The 19995-nt window shown below is 43.8% G+C and overlaps 1 protein-coding gene across 13 annotated transcripts in view; it reads right to left on the bottom strand.

Moving 5' to 3' along the window:
• Window positions 1–305: 305 nt before the first annotated feature.
• SPECC1 (sperm antigen with calponin homology and coiled-coil domains 1) overlaps window positions 306–19995 on the bottom strand; it is a 337039-nt gene continuing 317349 nt past the window's right edge. For all 13 annotated transcript variants that reach the window (XM_072640012.1, XM_072640017.1, XM_072640015.1 and 10 more), the window contains 3 exons: window positions 19682–19798; window positions 6253–6312; window positions 306–2518 (listed from right to left, as the gene is read on the bottom strand). In XM_072640012.1, coding sequence (XP_072496113.1) covers window positions 2429–2518; window positions 6253–6312; window positions 19682–19798 — 267 coding nt within the window. In that variant the 3' untranslated portion in view covers window positions 306–2428. The remainder of the gene's footprint in view (window positions 2519–6252; window positions 6313–19681; window positions 19799–19995) is intronic.

Genomic DNA, 19995 nt, shown 5'->3' with positions numbered 1-19995 from the left:
AGTCCCAGAGAGGCCAAGCCAGGATCAGAACTCAGGTCATCTGCCCCCAGTACAATGCTCTTTCCCTTTTTGTATCCTGTCTCCCTATGTGATTGGTCCATTGTCAGTAGGATGTGTACTCTGAGTTATCTTCCACCAGCATGGAGATACTAGACTGAATTATCCACTCGGTCCTTGTCCCTCTGTGACCAAAGGCACATTTTTGTGAGCAGGGATATAACTAGGGTGGGGGCAACTGGGATTTTGGCCCCGGACAAGTACATTTAAAAGGATGTAACAATTTAAAATGATTTACATAGATAATGTGGTTTTAAAATTCAATATTTATATTTTGATATCATTTTTACTCCTTCAACAGCATAGTCATTGGTTAACCAGAGAAACTGGCTATACCAGGAAGCTACAAGAAGGCACACTTCTCCGTTCCCCCTCCCTCAAAGGTCAGGGGAGGGCAGCTGCTACACAGTGTCCTGGAGTCTCTCTTCCCTTACCCTCCCTCCCCCCACTCCCACTTGGGCTGGTGTCTTCTGTTTTCTATCTCTATCCCACTTCCCAGTGTCCTGGGGAGTCTTTCCTCCCATGAAGTCAGCATCCTGGATCTCTTTTAGACAGCCATGGTTGACTGGAGGGTATAGTTTATGGGGCTTGTCTAGACCCTAATACTAGTAATTATAACCCTGTACAAATTAGAATAGGGCTTCCCCATCTCAGAAGGAAATGTCTCATAACTGGAGCCTCATATGCACCCCAATTTCACTATATAGTGGTAACAGATCCCCACTCCCTTTCCCTACAGGCATGTCAATACTTTAAACACCAAATGTGTTTCAACTTTCAGATGAACCATCACTCAGAACTAGGTCTTCATGTGGTAAGTGCCATGTCACTAGTTCACATTGTTCTGAATTTCTTGATGAAGTTAAAGATACTCATTGACCCTGTCCAGCATGCAGCTCATAATATTCACCAATGGTCCCCTGTTCCTAGCATTTCTGAGATGAGGGCTCTTTGCTAAAGGATCAGACTTCTTTCAAGAAAACACAGTCGGTCCCTAAAAGTATGTATCTCTATCCTTTAGTTCCAGTAGAAACGAAGCCACCAATCCAGTTTCCCCTACAGCAACTCCCGCCCACTCCCCCTAACTTCGTTGTGCCCAGGATATGGGAGACAACTCAGGAAACCATGGCATTTCTAAAGCTGAGATCTCATGCTCAGTTGCAACCTGCCCAGTTTCCCTTGGGAAATAACCACCAGCTATCTGTACAGGGTCACCTCAAATTCATATTAATTAGACAAAAATGGGCAGCTTCATACTCATGATGGGTGACCCTTCCTTTCACTGCCTAGCCACATGCGGGAGATATTGCTGTGCCCATGGAAGGGGTCACACATGAGTGTGTATGACTCTGTATGTATGTGTGTGTATGCGCGTGCACATGTGTACATCTGATTAGGTGGCCACAAGTGCTTAACCATCTCAGCAGCAGTCCTGTGAGAGGGTCAGTGGCCAGAAGAGACTTTGGGTATCATATTGAGGGAGGGGCTCATGCATGGACATATCCATTTAGCCCATATGTCTACCCATCTATAAGCCAATCCATGGAAAGGATGCCTCGGTCTACAGCTATATACAGGCCCAAGTGTATCATTCACACATCTGAGCATGGCACTGGAAGGTGGGAAGTTTCCACACTTAGTCACATTTGCAGGACCTACCTGTTCTCTGGGCTTTGGGAATTGCACTCTCAACAGTAATACCTCATCTCCTAGTTGGCTTCCATCTGTCTTAACTACGTGGAAGAATGCATGTCTCTGCATTTTGGAAGGGGGTGAGGTGCAGGACAGATGGAAACCAACAAGAGAGTTTAGTGTTTGGAAAGACAGGGATCAAAGTTTCTTCTAAAAATCTCTTTTTTGCTTGGGAAGGAGGTAGGGGTAGAAATCTGAGAAATGATAGAACAAAAAATTCCCGTGGCCATGGGGCAGTTGGTCATCTATGCAGATAGCCTAAGACCATGTATGGAATGGTTGAATGTAGGACATTGGGCTTGGCTTGCTCAGCCAGAACATATCTTGGTGCCAGAGGGAACTGTGATATTCAGAATGAGGTCATTTTCTATGGAATAAAAAGCCTTCTCTGACTTAGATGTGGCTGTATCTCCTTGACTGATTAGTGTGTGTGTGTGTGTGTGTGTGTGTGTGTGTGTGTGTGTGTGTGAGCACCTATGGGAGGCCTTCAATGTGTTGGTGTATTTGGCCACTGTCTCACTCTCTTTGCATTCATTCTGGACCATCAGAGTCTTGCTTTAGAACCAGAATTCTTTTCTTTTTGTTTCCTCTATAAAGTGATCGAGTGCTTCTGTGGCGTTTTTCTTTCTCCTGTCTCTCCTCCTCCTCTTCTTCCTCCATATGTCTCTTCCCAAGGAGTTTAGGTCTCAAAGTATTTGTAGATCTGGGCCACGTATTGCATAACACTCTGCCAGTCGGGACGATCCGTGTACAGCATCTCGCTGAGTTCCTGTGTGGAAGACAAAGCAAGTCAGCTTCCTGGCTGGGGGGGGAAAGAGATGAGCGGCATGAGCACAGGGGCATGTGGGCAAACCCAGGGCATGCTTCCTTCCTCCTAGAAAGGAATTGGAGGAGCTCTGGATGGACAAAGGTCAAAGACTCTGAGATGCTCTTTCCTAAGAATTCTTCAGTCAGCTGACATCAGATCCTGGAGAGATTTCCACTTAAGCATGCAAGTTTATGCCATCAGTGAGTTCCTGAGAATTGTTAACCAAGCAAATGAAAAATACTCTTCTCTTTAATCAGGAGATGTTGATCTCTTTAAAAGACCGAAGCAATGGCTGACCACCAATTAATTTAACTAAGGATGGACTGGGCTATTTTAGATGAGGACCAGATGGGCATCCTTTTGTTCCTGCAGTCCAGCCTTCATCTGTCACTGGCCCATAAGGAAGGAATAGCTGCCAGCAGCCAGCAGGTACAAAAATGAGACCAGAAAATGATGTTGTTTGGTCCCTGGAGGCTTAGGACAGTGCCATGCCAGGCTGGTTGATTAACCCATCAGTTAACCAACAAGCATTCATGAAGTACTTACTATGTACGAGCCATCATGCTAGGCACTGGGGATATAGAAACTAAAATGAAAGAACCTCTGTCTTCTGGGAGTAGGAGGAGAAGGGGGTGAAGGAAGAGGAAAAAAGAGAAGGCAAAGAAAAGAAAATGAAGGAGTATGAGAAGAAGAGAAGTGGAAAGAGGAAAAGAAAGAAAGAGAAAGAAAGGAGGGGAGGAAGAGGAGGAGAAAGAGGAAAAGAAAAAGAAAGGAGAAGAGGAAGAAGAGGAGGAGAAGGGAGAGGAATAAGAGGAAGAAGAAGAGGAGTGATGCATCCTTTCTTCATCTCTGATGAAGAAGCACCACCTTATACATGAGGGGTTCTTAAGCTGGGGATCATGGATTCCCAAGAGGGATTCTTGAGGAGTTTAAGGATAGAATTCAGAGGGTCTGTGAACTTGAATGGGAAAAAAAAATCACACCTTCATGTCAATAAAATTGGATTCCTTTTTTATCTTATCACATGCATTTAAGACTATGCTTTTGAGGAGAGCTCCATGGGCTTCCCCATAGTGTTACCCAAGGAATCCAGGGCACAAACAATTTTGCATTTATTTGTATTTATATGTGTGTGTATGTATGCATGTAAGTACATATACAAACAATCATATATACATACACACACATATATACACACAGAGACTTTTTGGGTAGTCTTAATTAGAACATAAGTTCTTCATGAATTGGAATCGTTTGTCATACTTGTACCCTAGTGCCTAGTGCAGTGTTGGACACATAGCAGGTGCCTAATAAACGCTTACTGATTGACTGGAGGAAGAGAAGACAGAAGGGATCTCCAAGCCATTTTTCTGCTATAAATGTCTAAAAGTGGCTGGAAAGCCATGCTGGACTTTTTCAGAAGTCAAAGAACAGCCTGGAGGAAGTGGGCAGACAAACAAGGCAAGAACGGAACACTGAGTGATATATTAGACAAAACTATACAACGCTCTGTGTCTGTTACTGGGCACTGGGAGGCCTGATGGGGTCCTATTAATGCGCCATTTATCCACTGTTTAAACAACATCCACAGCGTGCTTGACTAACTTGTTCCCTAGCAATGTGGAAGGATAAGGTCGATGTTGGCTGTGCGGTTGGGATGGGAGTAGGATGAGGGGGTTGAGAATCAAGCAGACAGACCCCTGAAGTGTAAAGGGCTCAGGGAATGATCACTCCAGCGAGTGCCAAGGGCGAGGGGTCAGTTGTGGTCTCTTTCAAAGACAGGGACCTTAATGCTAAGAAGGTTGATGGGCAAATACACAAAAACATCTGCTTACCAGCCCAACGGAACCAAGGACAAGTGTCATGTGGAGATTAGGGAGGAGACTTAAGAAAGAACAGTCAAAAAGGTGCTTGCTCCCAGGTGAGGCATCAGTGTGGCAGGGAAGATGCCAGTGTGCTTTGGTTGAAGTGAATTTCTATGAGGAATTTTCTAGTACCAGTGACATCACAGGTCCCATCCCTAGTCACTGACATAGTACCAAAGGATCACCAGTTCATGTTATATGAGAGCTGGAAAAAATCTAGGAGGTCATAAATCAGGCTGGAGCATGGTAGAACTGGGAGGGACTTGAAAGATCAATGCTTTCCTTTTTTCTCCTTGAGCCTCAGTTTCCTCAGCTGTAAAATAAGGGACTTGGACTTAGCCACGAATTTTACCTCTAGGTCTAGGATACTATGAAATTCTGTGACATTAGGAAAATCACAGTCCTCATGAGCTTTGGTTTCTTTCTCTATAAAATGAGAGGGTCCCACTAGATAGCTCCTAAAGTATATTTCAGACTAAGAAGAGGCAGAGCAGAACTTGGGAGAATCCTGTTCTCATGTCATAGTTCTAGAGCTGGAAGAGACCTCAGGGGCCACTGACTCTGACTTTCTCATATCATAGATAGGGAAACTGAGGTCCAAGGAAGTTAAATGACTTGTGACAAGGTCACAAAGGTAGTAAGTGGAAGAGATGGGATTTGAACCTCAGGTCCTCTGCCTCTGCTCTCTCTGCTACACCCCTCCCTGGGCCACTGGCTCTTTTTACTCCTCTTTTAATTCAGTTCCATGCATGGAAAAAAGATTCTTGGTGCCTAACCAGAGGACTTGAGTTCAAATTCCAGCTCTGCCACTTTATCCCTGTGCTATGATGGGTCTCAATGTCCTTATGTGTAAAATGATCAGGCTGGACTCGATGACCTCTAAGATCCAGTTCTAAATCTATGATCTCATGATCTTTTCACTTTCCTAACTTGGAAACTTCACAAACTCTTGATCTCACGAATGTCAGTGAGAGCAAGCAAGCACAACTCTTGTGCATGATCCAACCCAAGCTAGATTCTCAAACACAAAGCAAAGCCAGGGACTCTCCAGGAACCCTTCATAGTTCCCTTCTTGTTTTCTCATCCTTCTATGCTGGGAGCTCTAGATTTCTGGGGAAAGAATTTTATGATTGTTGTGGAAAGAGCCCCGAGCTTGGAGGATAGTGGGAAGCATCCAGGGAAAGGATGGTGAAGGGTTTCAAGGTCAAGGCTCATTTGAAGAAACTAGTTAGAAATGGTGGTGGCCTCTGAGTCTCCTCCAGCCCTTAATCTATGATCCCAGTGTAACCTGAAGAACAGATTTGGGGGAGGGGCAATGGGAGCTGTCAGTATCTAAAGGTTCGATATGTGGGAGGGGGGATTAGATGAGATTCAGAAACAGCTGCTCATTAGGCAGGACATTCATGCATGCATGCTTTCATTCAATGGCCATCACTGACCTCCTTCTATTATGGGGAAAGGACTGAAAGTTCTCTTAATGCTTTCTCTGATAGGACCAAGCTTCTAATTCCTAGTCCTTAGTCTTTCAATGCTTTAATAGGTCAATGAGCTCATTGATGTAATTACCAGGAAAGCAGGTCCCAAACCATCTCTGCTTGCCCATCCTGTACAATTCTTGTGCATGATCCAACCCAGGCTAGATTCTCAGATTACCATATCTTAACAGATGAGATTGGTTTTAATGGAGTCCAACCAATAGGAAGCCTTCAATTTAGGGCTTGTGAATAATGAGCCTCTTTGGATGAGGGATTTCAATTCCAGTAATGTATGGGTCTCTTGTCCCAAGTCATTGGCTAAACCCATCTCAAGGATTCAAATGAAGATACTCACCAGGCTGGGGGTGATGCCAACACTCTCTGCAGCTTGGAATGCCAATAAAAGATTCCTTTTCTGGGGGTTGGGAAAAATGAGAAAGATGGATGTTATCAACTAAACAACTAATAAGGCCAGCCTTCTACCCTGCTGACCGTCTACCCTGCCAATAGTCACAAATGCCATAAGAATTCCAAAGCAGTGATTGCCCAAGTAAGCTTGAATTTAACTACTTTATGTTTATTTTGTACGTCCCTGTATATGTCTTCTCCCTTAGAAAACAGGAATCGTTTTGTTCTTTGTACTTGTAGCTTGAATACCCAGCACAGTGTCTGGTACATGGTAGCCACTTAATAGATGCTTGTTGATTGACTGAATGATACTAGGTCCTTGTAAGAGACAGGACACAATTTAATCAGATGTTCTGAGCAAAAGACCAGACCAAATTATCTATTTCTCTTCAAACGTCCATGTATTGTGATGCTTCCTCTTAACAAGGAACTTGGAAAGACCTCTAAGGATGGAAACAGAGCAAAGTGAACAGATCCAGAAGAAAACAATTTATGCAATAAGCAACATTGTAAAAAAAAAAAACAACTTTGCAAGACTAGAGCTCTGGTCAATGCAATGACACACTTCATCGCCAACCTCCTGCTACAGATGTGACAGATTTAAAATGCAGAGGGAGCAATATATTTTCTGGCATGGCCAATGTGGGAATTTGTTTTCCTGTAATATACATATGTATGATGAGAGTTTTATTTTTAAATTCTGTTTGCTGTTTAGTTGTGGGGATGGTAGGAAGGACAGATTATAAATGCATGAAAAAATAATTTTTTAAAAACAAGAAAACTTCAGTTTGACCCTTTTTAAATGATGATGGAAGCTTAACAGATATTTATTTAGTGACAACTGCCACATACCCCTTCCCCAAACTCATCAATTACACACACACACACACACACACACATACACACACACACACGCATGGACATGCATTTGTGTATATGTTCATGGACTTCTATGGTTCAGTGGATGATACAATCCCCAAATAGAGTTGGGGATCCTTTTGCAAGCTCTTAAGTCCAAACCTTCAGAGGCATGTTTCTACAATGGCCACAAAGCAAAGGAAACTGCATGGTGTGGTGGAAAGAGGATAGACTCTGGAGTGCAAACATCTGCGTTTGAATCCTGCCTCCAATGATTATGATCTGTGTGGCCTTGAATAAATCACTTAATTGACTTCCCTGGATCTCCGTTTTTGCATCTGTTAGACGAAGGGGTTGGACCAGATGAGTCCCCTCTGAGGGCCCTTTCTGTTTTAGGTAATGACGTCATGATCCTGAGTAGTACATGAAGGAATGTTCCACGCAGGGTCAGGAGCATATTGAAGCAAGAAGCATTTACTATAGACCTACTATGTGTCAGACCCTGTACTAGAAGCTGAGAAAACAACAACAAAAGTGAAACAGTCCTTTCCCTGGAAAAGCTTACCTTCTCTAGGATCGAAGAATTATTTGAATTCACTTTTAATTCTACAAGCATTTATTAAGTGTCAATTATGTGTCAGGCATTGTGCTAAGTTTTGGGGATACAAAGATGGAAATTAAATAGTCCCTGCCCTTGGGGAGATTACATTATTTATGACTAATGGATTTGTTTGAATTCATTTTTTTTTTATTACTTATATCACCATAGTATCCCATGATTTTCTTCCCCTCCCCCTCTGAGAGCCATCCCATAAGACTTGAACAAGCTTTTATTAAGTGCCTACTATGTGCAGACAAATATGTAAATCCCTGCCCTCAAGGGGCTTATATTCTACTGGGGGAATACAAGTAAGTCTACGTTCAGTCACTGAAGTAGGAAGGAAAGAGAGCGCCATCTTATAAGGTTTTGTGTAGGAGATAGTCTATGAGCTGAGCCTTTAAGGAAGCAAGGAAGGACCAAGCTAAGAGAGAAACAGACATTGTGAAGGGAGGACATGTCTCTAAATCAAAGGCTAGAAGGTTTTCTCAAGGCTCTCATGTCTGACTATAATGAAACCAACTGGTGTTTTCCAAGTCAATGTTGAACAAAATAGTAGCCAGTTCAGTCCCCCCCCGGGAGACAGACTCAGAAAAGAATGGGAAATAGTTGGAAATAGATGGACCACCATGGAGAGTGGCTGGTTCTTTGTTTACAAAAATGATTTTTATGGGTCTGGACAGCAAAGAGGGCACAAGGAGCCAAATGTCATTACCCTAATCCACACTCATTACCATGGGAAGGTCTCTACTGCCATGGCTAAGGGCATAAAACATCACGAACCATCTGAGCTGCTCCCATGATTAGAGGATGGAGCCAGGCCACTGGCAGTCATTGAAGTCATTGATCAAGCATCTTCCAAGGCCAGACTGCCACTCACTGAGTTCATTATTTGGTGCTTGAGAGAAAAATTTTGACCCTCATCTGGGACGTTACAATAATGCAAAATACTGGGGACAATTTTTAGCAAAGGAGAATCATAGGATCCTAGCTCTGGAACTAGGAGACACTTTAGGAGGCATCTAGATCAACAACCCCCTCATTTTACAGAGAAGGAAACTGAGGCCAAGAGTGACTGACTAAGGATTATAGCTCCTGAGCTAAAGGAGACTTCAGAGGCCATAGAGTCTAACCCCCTTGTTTTATAGATGCAATGACCAGATGATTTATAGGATTATATTTATTAACTTTATATGTGAATCAGCTAGGTGGAGCAGTAGAATGAGTGCTGTGCCTGGAATCAAGAAGACCTGAATTCACATCCATCCTCAGACACTTACTAGCTGTATGACCCTTGCCAAGTCACTTAACCCTGTTTGCCTCATTTCCTCATCTGTCAAATGAGCTGGAGAAGGAAGTGGCAAACTACTCTTGCCAAGGAAACCCCAAGGGGTCATGAAGAGTCAGACACACCTGAAATATTTATCTTCTCTGTATCTGTGCATATACACATATATATGTGCATACGTATAGTATATATATAATTTCTATATATTTGTAATCTCTCCCATTAGAATGGAAGCTTATTACAGGAAGGGACTGTTTTATTATTTCTACTTGTATCCCCAGAGTCTACACAGGGTCTGGCACATAGGAAGTACTTAATAAATTACTTGTTAATTGATTGGAAGTCACTTGAGAAGCCATCTAGTCCAACTCTGTCATTTTACAGAGGAGGAAACTGAGGTCCTGTGAGATTCCAAAACTTGGCCAAAGTCATAGAAGCTGATAGAGGTCAGAAATTGGATTTCAAACCAGATCCTTTACCTCTCGAGCTGGGGTTCTTTCCACTATAAATCCTAGGGTTTCTATTTAGAGCTAATTTAGAGTTTTCAAAAACGAATTAAGGGACACCTGCCTATGCAAAGCACTTTGTGGAATCAAACCATTGTTTGCTTCTAATATCATGAACCTGGGCTTGGAGACTGAGAGATCAGTAGGTTCCCTGGGCTGTCCAAGCTCACCCTTCTACTCGCTCAAGAGGCATTTTCTAAGCACCCACCATGTACTAGACTCTGTGTTAGGCATTGGGGACACAAATGGGAAACAGTCCCTGACCTTAAGGAGAAGAGCTTGAGAAAAGTTCAAGTCCAGTGAAAGTTTTCTGAAGGCTGGGAGAGTCTTGGGCTGCAGGAGGCAGTCTGGAAGGAGCCAGTAGGAAGGGAGAGACAGAAAATATAAACAAGAGATGGGAGGGGAGGGGACCAAGCATCCAAGTAGAAGTGTTGGCCTTGGGAAAGGGAAGGGGGAGGAAAGGAAGGGGAAAGATGTAAAGGGGTCTTGAGATGCAGAATAAGGGAGAAGAGGGATCTCATCACTGGCAGGCAGGCTGTGCAAACTGGTCTGTCAGTATGCAGGCCCTGGACAGACACTAGAGATGGAGAAGGGAAGGCAGGAGGTATTTATATAGGGCCTACTATGTGCAAGGCACTATGCTAAGCACTTTAAAAATGTTATTGCTCTTATCAGAGGAGACAATGAGCCCCCCCAGATTTAAGCAAGAGGAAGATAACAAGCTGGACTGCCTTGGGAAAACTGTACAATATCTTTCACATGATTTCACATGTATAATTGCAATCACATTTCTTGCCTTTTCAATGGGTGGGGGAGAGGCAAGAGGGAGCGACAGAATTTAAAACTCAAATAAGAAAATGAATATTAAATTTGGGAAAAAACTGTACAATACCTCTGAAACAAAGACCTATCTTTTTGAAACTGATCTTTTTTCTGGTGATTCCCTATGACTGCAAGTAACAGTCAGACCGTAGTCCCCAAAGAAGGCAAGCCGTTGAGTTGCTGTTGGAGCAATGGAGTGAGGCATGGTTGGTAGAAAGAGGCTGCTGCCGAATCGCCAGTGAGGTACAGTACATCTAACAGGATGTTAAAGCCTGATAACCAGAAAAGGAAGTGTGGACTGGTCAGGCAACAAGAGGGGGGGAAGGAAGGGGATAGATCGCCTGTGAGATCTATGGTTATCCAATGCACTAAAGCAATGGAAGATGTAGAGGGTGGGCCTCTATACACTGGGCTGGAATGACTTATGGGAGGCTATGACCAGTCAAACAGGATAAGAAGGTATGGGCAGACTGGGTTCTGGACTGTGGGAAGCAGTACCCAGATGGATGAGATCTCAGATCCAAACTAAATGTTAAATAATACCATGTGTGGTTATTAGAGATAGGTCATAGGATCATAGATTTAAAGCTGGCAGGGACCTCAGACATCACTAAGTCCAACCCCCTCATTTTTGCAGGTGAGGAAATTGAAATGACTTGTCTAGGGTCACACAGCTAAGAAGGGCCTGAGGCTAGATTTGAACTCAGATCTTCCTGACTGCAGGCCCAGTCTTCTATATTCTGCACTATCCTAACTGCCTGGTCTTTTAAGAACTCCATGAGGGAATTGACAGAGGTGGAAGGAGCAGAAGAGGCCAGGGATTTTCATTGGATTAATTACTGAAAAAATTGTAAGAGGGATGGAGTGAATAAGATAGCTGAGTTGCCTATGGGCTAACTTGTTTTGCACCTAGGCAGAGAAAAGCACCTCTAAAAAGTCTACCTGCTTAGCAATCTGGCCTCTGAAACTCCTGACAGGGTCTTGGAAGACTTGGATTCTAATTTCACCTCCACTGCTAACTAGACTTGTGGCAAGTCCCAACCTCTCTGGGCCTCGTTTTTCTCAGACACAAGATGAAGAATGTTGAAGTGGATGACCTCTGAGGTTCTTTTGAGATCTATTCAACAGCCAATAAATAATTAACTCTATGGTGCTTCAAGATTTACAGACCCTTCCCTCATGACAACTTTGGAAGGCCAACGGTATCGTTAGCCCATGGCCACACAGCGACTACAGCTGGACACAGAGTCACAGCTTCTTAGACCTAGGTGGGAGCTCAGAGATCACCTACTGATCTTACAGATATGGAAAATGAGACCCAGAGAGATGTGATTTGCCAAAGGCCATAATCTAGTAGTAGTAGTAGTAGCAGCAGCAGTACTAGTGATAGCAACGATGATGAGGATGCGGATGAGAATGATGACAGCTAGCATACATATAACACTCAAAAGTTTGTTAAGCACTTCGCAGGTAACTGATCTGATCCTTACCCCAACCTTGGGAAGTAGGTCCGTATTTATTATCTCCCTTTTGCAGGTGAGGAAACAGAGTTTAAGTTACTTGCCCAAGATTAAACAGCTAGTAAGTGTTAGAGGCCAAATTTGAACTCAGGTCTTATTATTCAACAATGATACTAGTGCCTACAATGGGGCAGCTAGGTAGTGCAGTGGATAGATAGTGCTGGAATCAGGAGGACCTGAGTTCAAATCTCACCTCAGACACTTGACACTCACTAGCTGTGTGACCTTGGGCAAGTCACTTAACCCCAATTGCCTCATCCTGGGTCATCTCCAGTCATTCTGATGAATCTCTGGTCACTGGATTCAGATGACTCTGGAGGAGAAGTGAGGCTGGTGACCTGCACAGCCCTCCCTCCTCAAACCAAAGTCAAGCGCAAGTCATGTCATTATTTCTCTGATGGCATGGTCTTTGGCAATGAAGGACAAACACACACATAGTGCCTACAACGTATAAAATAGCATGCTAGGCACTGCGGGGAGACATAGAATTTTGACAATGGTTCAAACCGTCTTTCTTTCAGTCTACCATATTTAAATCCCTGGTGTCATCTTTAACTCTTTTATAACTCCCTTACTTTTTATATGTAGTCAATTGCCTGGCTCCTCTCTAAAACTTGTTTCTGCCATGGTGCCCAGTGTAGGGTTCTGAATACAGTAGGTGCTAGATAAATTCCTATTGAGTTAGATTGCTTGATAAGATTGTCCCTACTGTCTCACAATCTATGAGGGAAGAAAAGACAAGCACACAAGTATACTATGGGGTAGACTGTGATACACTCTAAAATAGAGGTACAAAAAAACTATAGGAATTCAGAGGTGGGGGAGGAGGGGACAGAGAGAGAGAGAGAGAGAGAGAGAGAGAGAGAGAGAGAGAGAGAGAGAGAGAGAAAGACATAGAGAGAGAGAGATCTTTTTCATCTGGGATGATTTTGGGGGAACTGAAAAATGAACTGAAACTTTTCAAGGAGGGAACAGGATTCATCTACAGGGGTGTGCTGGTAAACGTTTAACAATAACCTCTCTATTGGAGAGTGGTAAAAGCAGGGCATGAACTTTAATATTCATTATTAATATTTTCTCCATCATTTTAAAAAGTTGAGATCATCAACAAACAATAAATCAAGCCCTAATTTGTAGAGTTTGCTAATTTCTGAGTCATAAATGCTCACACTGAAAATTTAACAATTGGCTCTTAGGAGACTATATGAGCTCTCTCTAGGCACAGGTGAAGGGGAAGGCATTCTAGCTAGAGAAGGCTGTATGAACAAAAGTGCAGAAGTGGGAAAACACAAGAATTATTCAAAGATAAATGGATGGGGGGAGATGAGGAAGGATAGCAGGGAAGGGGCATGGAAAAAACCCTGGCCCTTGAGGACCAAGGTTCAAACTCTGCTTCTGATAATTACTGCCTAGAGGACTTTGGGCAAGTTACTTCATTTCCTCCATCAAATAAAGGCATTAAATCAGATGGCTTCTGAGATCTCTTCAATCTCTGATCCTCTGGATGGAGTGACCTCAAGAATTAGAATTCTCCTTAAGGGTTAGGCTAGAGTTTAGCCTTTGGAACTAAGCCAGTGGAAAGGAAAGGATTGAAGACTTTGAATGCTGGGGGCTGATTGTGAGAGCCAGGGGCTTGGGAAGCAGGCAGGCATGGGATGTAGAACATTCATGGGGGGAGTTTTAAATGGGAAGGAAGGAAAAGCAGCCAGACCAGACCACCCCTTCTCCCGATACCCCCCCAAACCAGGCTTATCTTCTATCCCCAAAGGAATCAGCCTGGCTTCCCCTGACTAGAGAAGTCTGTTGCAAAGCACAGTCTCTCTTTTTTATTAAAACAAAACAAACAAACAAACTTCAAAACAAAAGGAAACCTTCCTTTGATTGTATCTGATACCCTTTGATTGTATCTTCCTTTTAAGTCATGGGAGAAGACAGACTGTAGTTCTTTCTGAACTTTCCTATTTGATGCAGATGTCCAGAATGCCTGGCTCAATTAATTCCATTTAGTAAAAAGCTGCCAGGGGACTGTAGAGCTTTGGGGACTGTCAGTGTCCAAAATCAGCCAAAAGCCATTCAGAATCTGCGTCTTGCTTTTAATAGGTTTTTACAAGCCATAAAATAGGTCTGCCTCTGTTACTCCCCTTCTGGGAAACCAGTGGCAGTATACCATTCACCTCTTTATTCATCAATTCACCCATGCATCATTTGATAGATTGTAAGCTCCTCCAGAGCAGGGATTGTTTCATTTTGTTTTTGGATACAGTATCTGGCACACAGGAGGGGCTGAATGAATTCTTGCTGAATGACGGAGTTGACACTTAATTTATTTATAAACTTAGATTTAAAACTCGAAGGGAATTTAGAAGCTACGGAATCCTACTCTTTCATTTTACAAGTCAGGAAACTGAGGCCCAGAGAAGGTAAATTACCTGCTCAGGGTCACAAAGCAGGAACAGGACTTGGGTCTTCCTGATTCCCAAGTCCAGCGTCCCATGTGGTGCCTTCTATAAAGACCACCTCGGATTCAGGATTCCATCTACTATAAGTGAGCTTACATGGAGCTAGCAGGCTACCACCAGGTTCATGAGAATCATCTGGATGAGCAGGCCCTAAGATCACAGAGTTAAAAAGGGGGCCTCAGGGGTCACCTAGCTTGACTTCCTCATTATGCAGAGGAAATCTTAGAGTTTCAGAGAGGTTGAGCTACTTGCCGGAGGATACAGAGGGATGGGACAGGTAGCCCTTGCTTTCTGACTCCCCATTGGGCTGTACCCACCCCTCTCTGTAATATAGCCAATGTTCTCTACTCTGTACTTCTTCCTCACATGATGTGTCCAGAAGGAGAGAATTCAGCCCTAGGAACTAGCAACATGCTGCTGCTACAAAACCTCTCTCTGTCTACACTGTCTCTTCCATGCTTCCTTACATTCACAGGACCCAAGTCCTGAGCTTTGTATTATATGGATCAATCAACAAATATTCGTTAATTACTGACTATGGACCAGGCACCATGCTGGGTGTTAGGTAGTCAAAGACAAAAGCAGACCCTGGTCTCATGGAGCCTGCATTCTACTGGGGAGGGGTGGGGGTGTGAAGGCATGGACGCAGATAAGTATAGTCAAAATAATTTTTTTGTGACTTTTATCTGGGATTTCATTGGCACACAGTGAGGAAACTGCCTCTACCAAACAAGATGGGCACCGGACCAACAACTCAATGACTTGCTTGAGGTCATTTGAGTAGTATGTCAGAAGCAGCACTTGAACATGGGTCTGCTGAAGTCTGAAGGAAGGCAAAGTGAGGAGGGAGAGGGGAGAGGAGCCCAGGTATGGGGGATGGCCTGACAAAAGCACCCAGAGGGGAAATGGAATGTCTGTGTGCAGAGAAATAAAAGAGCTGGTTAAGCTGGACCAGAGAAGGCATGGAGGGGAGGGCTGTGTAAGAAGCCTGGAGAAGTGGGTGGGGGCTCCCACCCAGTGGGGATGGTCTGGAAACACCTAACAGAAGAGTTTGCATTTGATGCCAAAGGCCTTGGAGGAGCCGCTAGAGTTTGAGCAAGGGAGGGATGCAGTTAGATCTGGACTTGAACTTTGATATATTGATAAATTATTTAATGTTCAGTTGTTTCAGCTGTGCCTGACTCTTCATGACCCCATTTGGAACCTTCTTGACAGAGTTAACTATAGTGGTTTGCCAATTCCTTCTCCAGCTCATTTTACAGATGAGCAAACTGAGACAAACAGGGTCACACAACTGGTAAATGTCCAAGGCCAGATTTGAATTCAGGTCTTCCTGACTCCAGGATTAATATGCCATTTACTACACCACCTAGCTGCTAATGTACATGTGCATTATTTTCCAACTAAAGTATAAAGGATAAATGACCAGGGTTCATGTTCACTCATTCATTCATTTATAATAATAAAAGCTCAGATTTCTAGAGAGCTTTAAGGTTTGCAAAATGCTTTACAAACATTAGCTCATTTTATCCTCACAACTCATTGAGTGCCCTATTTTATAAAGGAGGAAACTGAGGCAAACGATGGTTAAGTGATTTGTCCAAGGTCACACAGCTAGTAAGGTTGAATTAGAACTCAGATCTTCCTGACTCCATGTAGGTAACAATTTATATTTCTTTCTTTCCCAGGTCAGTGTTTTTTCACATACTCTGTGTCCACTTCAGTCTAATGGCCTCTTCACTCAATTTTCAATCAGGGGTTTGAGGAAGGGTGAGGACCTAGTTAATTTCAGAACAACATCCCAGCCTGATTCCTAGCATCAATCCTGACTCCTGTTGGGCATGGAGGACAGGGATGCTTTGAAGTAAGTATTCTCTCATAATGGAGGGCTCTTCATGGCCTGTGGGGGCTTCACTTTGCCCCAGGTCTTATCTCAGTCTTGCAGTGAACTCTACTGTACTTATTTCTGGATGACTGGATGACCAAACGATGAAAGGAGAAATCCACCCCTGGAGTTCAGAACAAGGGTTGTGACCTTCCCTCCCCTCCTATCTTCTCCGGTCCATATGGATGTTGTGGGCTTCCTGCCAGCTTGATAGTGGAGTATGAGGAAGTACAAGTACCTACAATGTAGCAGCTGACAATGGAAAATAAATAAGATGCGGAACAGGAAGCTGGTGTTTAATTTTCTGTTGCACGTTGTCGCCATGTTGGCAGGAGATGGCCAGCAAAGGGTCAGGGGGTCCGTTATGAATCATCCTGGTGGGATCCATAGAGTGAGTCACTATGAGACCAGAGGAAGGGTAGACAGTCCCATGAAACAGGACAATCTACTTTGGTGCCTTATCATGGCACGTGGTGGCTATGCTCTCTCAAAGAGTTTCCAGCCTACCAAGTTGGAAAGGGTTCAAGTGCAGACCCAACGACCAACAAGCACTATTAAACACCTATCACATGCTATGTATTGGTGATACAAAGAAAATGAACAATATCCACCAAGGGCATTACCATCTTCCCAACTGCTTGGGTTCATAACCTTGGTGTCATGGTGGACTCCTCTCTCATCCTCACCTCTCCCATCTTTAGTCAGTTGCCAAGACCTGTCATTTTTACCTTTTTAACATTCTCTCAAATATGCCCTCTTATCTCCTCTGACACTGTAACCACTCTGGTGTAGACTCTCATTATCTGTACTATTAGAATAGTGAGTCACCTGCAGTTCTCAAATCTCTCTCCACTCTGAGCCATCCTCTCAGCTGCCAAACTCAAGCATGGTCTGATCCTATCACCCCTTCCCCTATTTGTTAATCCAGTGATTCCCTATCACCTTGGCTTTTAAAAGTTTTTAAAGTTTTTTTTTTTAAATTTGGCTTTTAAAGCCCTTCCCAAACTGGCCCCTTTTCCCTTCCCCTTCTTATACCTCACTCTCTTTCATGCAGGTCAGAAGAAGCAGTACAAGGACACTCTCAAGGTCTCTCTGAAGAATTCTGGAATCAATTGGGAGACATGGGAGATGCTGGCACAGGACCACCTAGCACAGTGTGGCCTCATCAAAGAAGGCAAAAAGCAGAATCACAGTAGCACAAAGGAAACGTGAGGTACACAAATCTAGAGATCTCCATCCCAAATGTTCAAACAAATCACTTGTGTATGACCTGTGGCAGAGTCTTCCAAACTCATACTGGACTGATTAGCCACAGCTGGACACAAGGTACCTTGGCCCAACATCATGATGTCATTGGTCCTCTTCAAAAATGAAGGATGAACAACAATTCTACAATTGAGTGACACTGGCTTCCTCACTGTTTCTTGCCCAAGACAATCCATTCTCCTATCTCCTTGCCCTTTCATTGGCTGCCTCCCACAGCTGGAATGCCCTCCCTCCTCACCCTGGCTTCCTCTGGGAATAAATTTAAATTCTGCCTTCCACAAGAGGTCTTCCTCATTCTCCTCAACGTTAGCACTTTCCCTCTTTGGCAACTAGGTGGTGCAGTGGATAGAGCACCAGTGCAAGAGTCAGGATGACTTGAGTTCAAATCTCACCTCAGACACTTGACACTCACTAGCTGTGTGACCTTGGGCAAGTCACTTAATCCCAGTTGCCTCATCCTGGGTCACCTCCAGTCATCCCGATGAATATCTGGTCACTAGATTCAGATGGCTCTGGAGGAGAAGTGAGGCTGGTGACCTGCACAGCCCTCCCTCCTCAAACCAAAGTCAAGCACAAATCATGTCATCATTTCTCTGATGGCACGGTCTTCTTCGGCAACAAAGGATGAATACACACAGCACTCTCCCTCTGCGATCATTGTATGTATCTCTTGTGTACACAATGTGTTCACATCTCTCCTCAATTAGAATGTGAGGGTGGGGACCAGGTTATGGCTTTCTTTGCATCCTTAGTTTTTAATCCAATGCCTAACGCAAGGTAAGCACCTAATAAATGCTAGTTGACTGACCTGCCCTCAGGACAAAAGAAGCCATTTGGAGGAAGAGGAGATGTCCTAGAATTCACATGAGGCAAGAGCAGCATTTCAGTGTTTAGTAGCAGGGGGAGGGGTGCCTTGGAAAATGGGACAACCAGGAGGCTTCTTGGAGCCCAAGTCCAAGTTATTTGAAGACCTACTGGGAGGTGGTAGAGTCAGACTGAACAAGGCAAGATGAAGCAATAGGGATGGGGTTTGGAGATGGATTTAGGTTTATTTTTATAGCATTTGGGGGTTGGGGGTAAGACTCAGTGTGGTACAGAGCAATGGCTGGGGGAAGGGCAAAGGCTCTGGGTTCAAATCCCAACACTGGTGCTTTACCATCTATGTGACTTTAGACAAGTCATTTCACCACCAGAGTGTCTCAGTTTCCTCTGTACAATGAAGAGTTTGGATAAGAAGGATGACCTCTAAGGCCCCTCCCATTCCCTGAGCTATGACTCTAAGATCTCCTGAGAAGGGCTGGGCTGGAATCTGCATTGGTGAATGAAATCTTCTCACCAATGAAACCATAGGCCCTTGAGCTTTTGAAGTCAAGACATGAAGTTGGCAGCAAAAATGTGCAGGGTGTTAACATCAAGGCAAAGCCATGCCATGCAAGAGCATAAGCCTCCACCCTCCTGGATGCCCAGACTTGCTGCCTGGGTGTCTTCGGGAGTTCCTTTCTCATACTTATTCCCTCTCTCTAATCTGTCACCAAGCCCTGTCGTTCCTGCCTTGGAAGCAAAAGTAGTATATTTCTTTTTACTTATTTCTTTATTTCTATTTGCCAAGATTGCAAAAGTGGTATGTTCTAATAGATGTAAAATATCTGAATATTCTGAGCTTAGTATCTATTATTATATTTATATGTTTTATATGTATTATATTTAGTATCCATTTTTAAACTTATTATCCCTTCCCACTGGACCCTGAAGCTAACCGTAATTTAGGGGTGTATGGTGCACACACAGTCCTTCTTTTATTTCTTCTAATTTAGTATCACTAATTAAAAAAGCAACAGCACTACGAACAACCACACTCTTTAAGTGTCAGGAGACAGGATGTGAAGCCAGGTCTTCCTGGCTCCAAGCCTGAGCCTCTACCTACCCTGCCTGGCTGTCTCTGGCACTGTATACATCACACCCTTAAAGTGTACTGAATGTAGAATGAACTAAAACAGGGTGAGCTGCAGACAGGATTCTAGGGTAAGTCACAGGTTAGTCACTGGCTGTTTAGGTTTGCTTTAGAGATCTGGATTTCTACTTCAGGCCTATAAAACCTCTCTATGGTTGAACATCATCACAATTCTTTGGTGACTTTCCAGCAGAGTGGATGGGGGTCATGTTTGGGGACTTACTTTCTCCTGGCTGTTCAGTTCCTGGTAGGGAATGTGCGCAGGCAGGTAGGTGTGAAGAAGGGCACAGAATGCCAGGCCATCGCTCCAGCTGCTGCTGAAATTGGTGATATCGATGTTCTGTAGGAGGAAAAACACCAGAGACAATCATCCAACAGGCCAATGTGAGAAAAGGGCGCCAGAGCCTCTGACGGTCCTCACAAAGACAGGAAAATAATAATAACGAAAAGATGGTAAGAGCTGGCATTCACAACAAGATTGTTGTGCAACCTTACTGTAAGGTAAGTGCAATGATTATTATCCCCATTTTACAGATG

The sequence above is a fragment of the Notamacropus eugenii genome, chromosome 2, assembly GCF_028372415.1.
Source record: "Notamacropus eugenii isolate mMacEug1 chromosome 2, mMacEug1.pri_v2, whole genome shotgun sequence".
Lineage (NCBI taxonomy): Eukaryota > Metazoa > Chordata > Mammalia > Diprotodontia > Macropodidae > Notamacropus > Notamacropus eugenii.
Note: the sequence above shows the minus strand (reverse complement) of the source record. Positions and strands in the feature narration are given on the sequence as shown.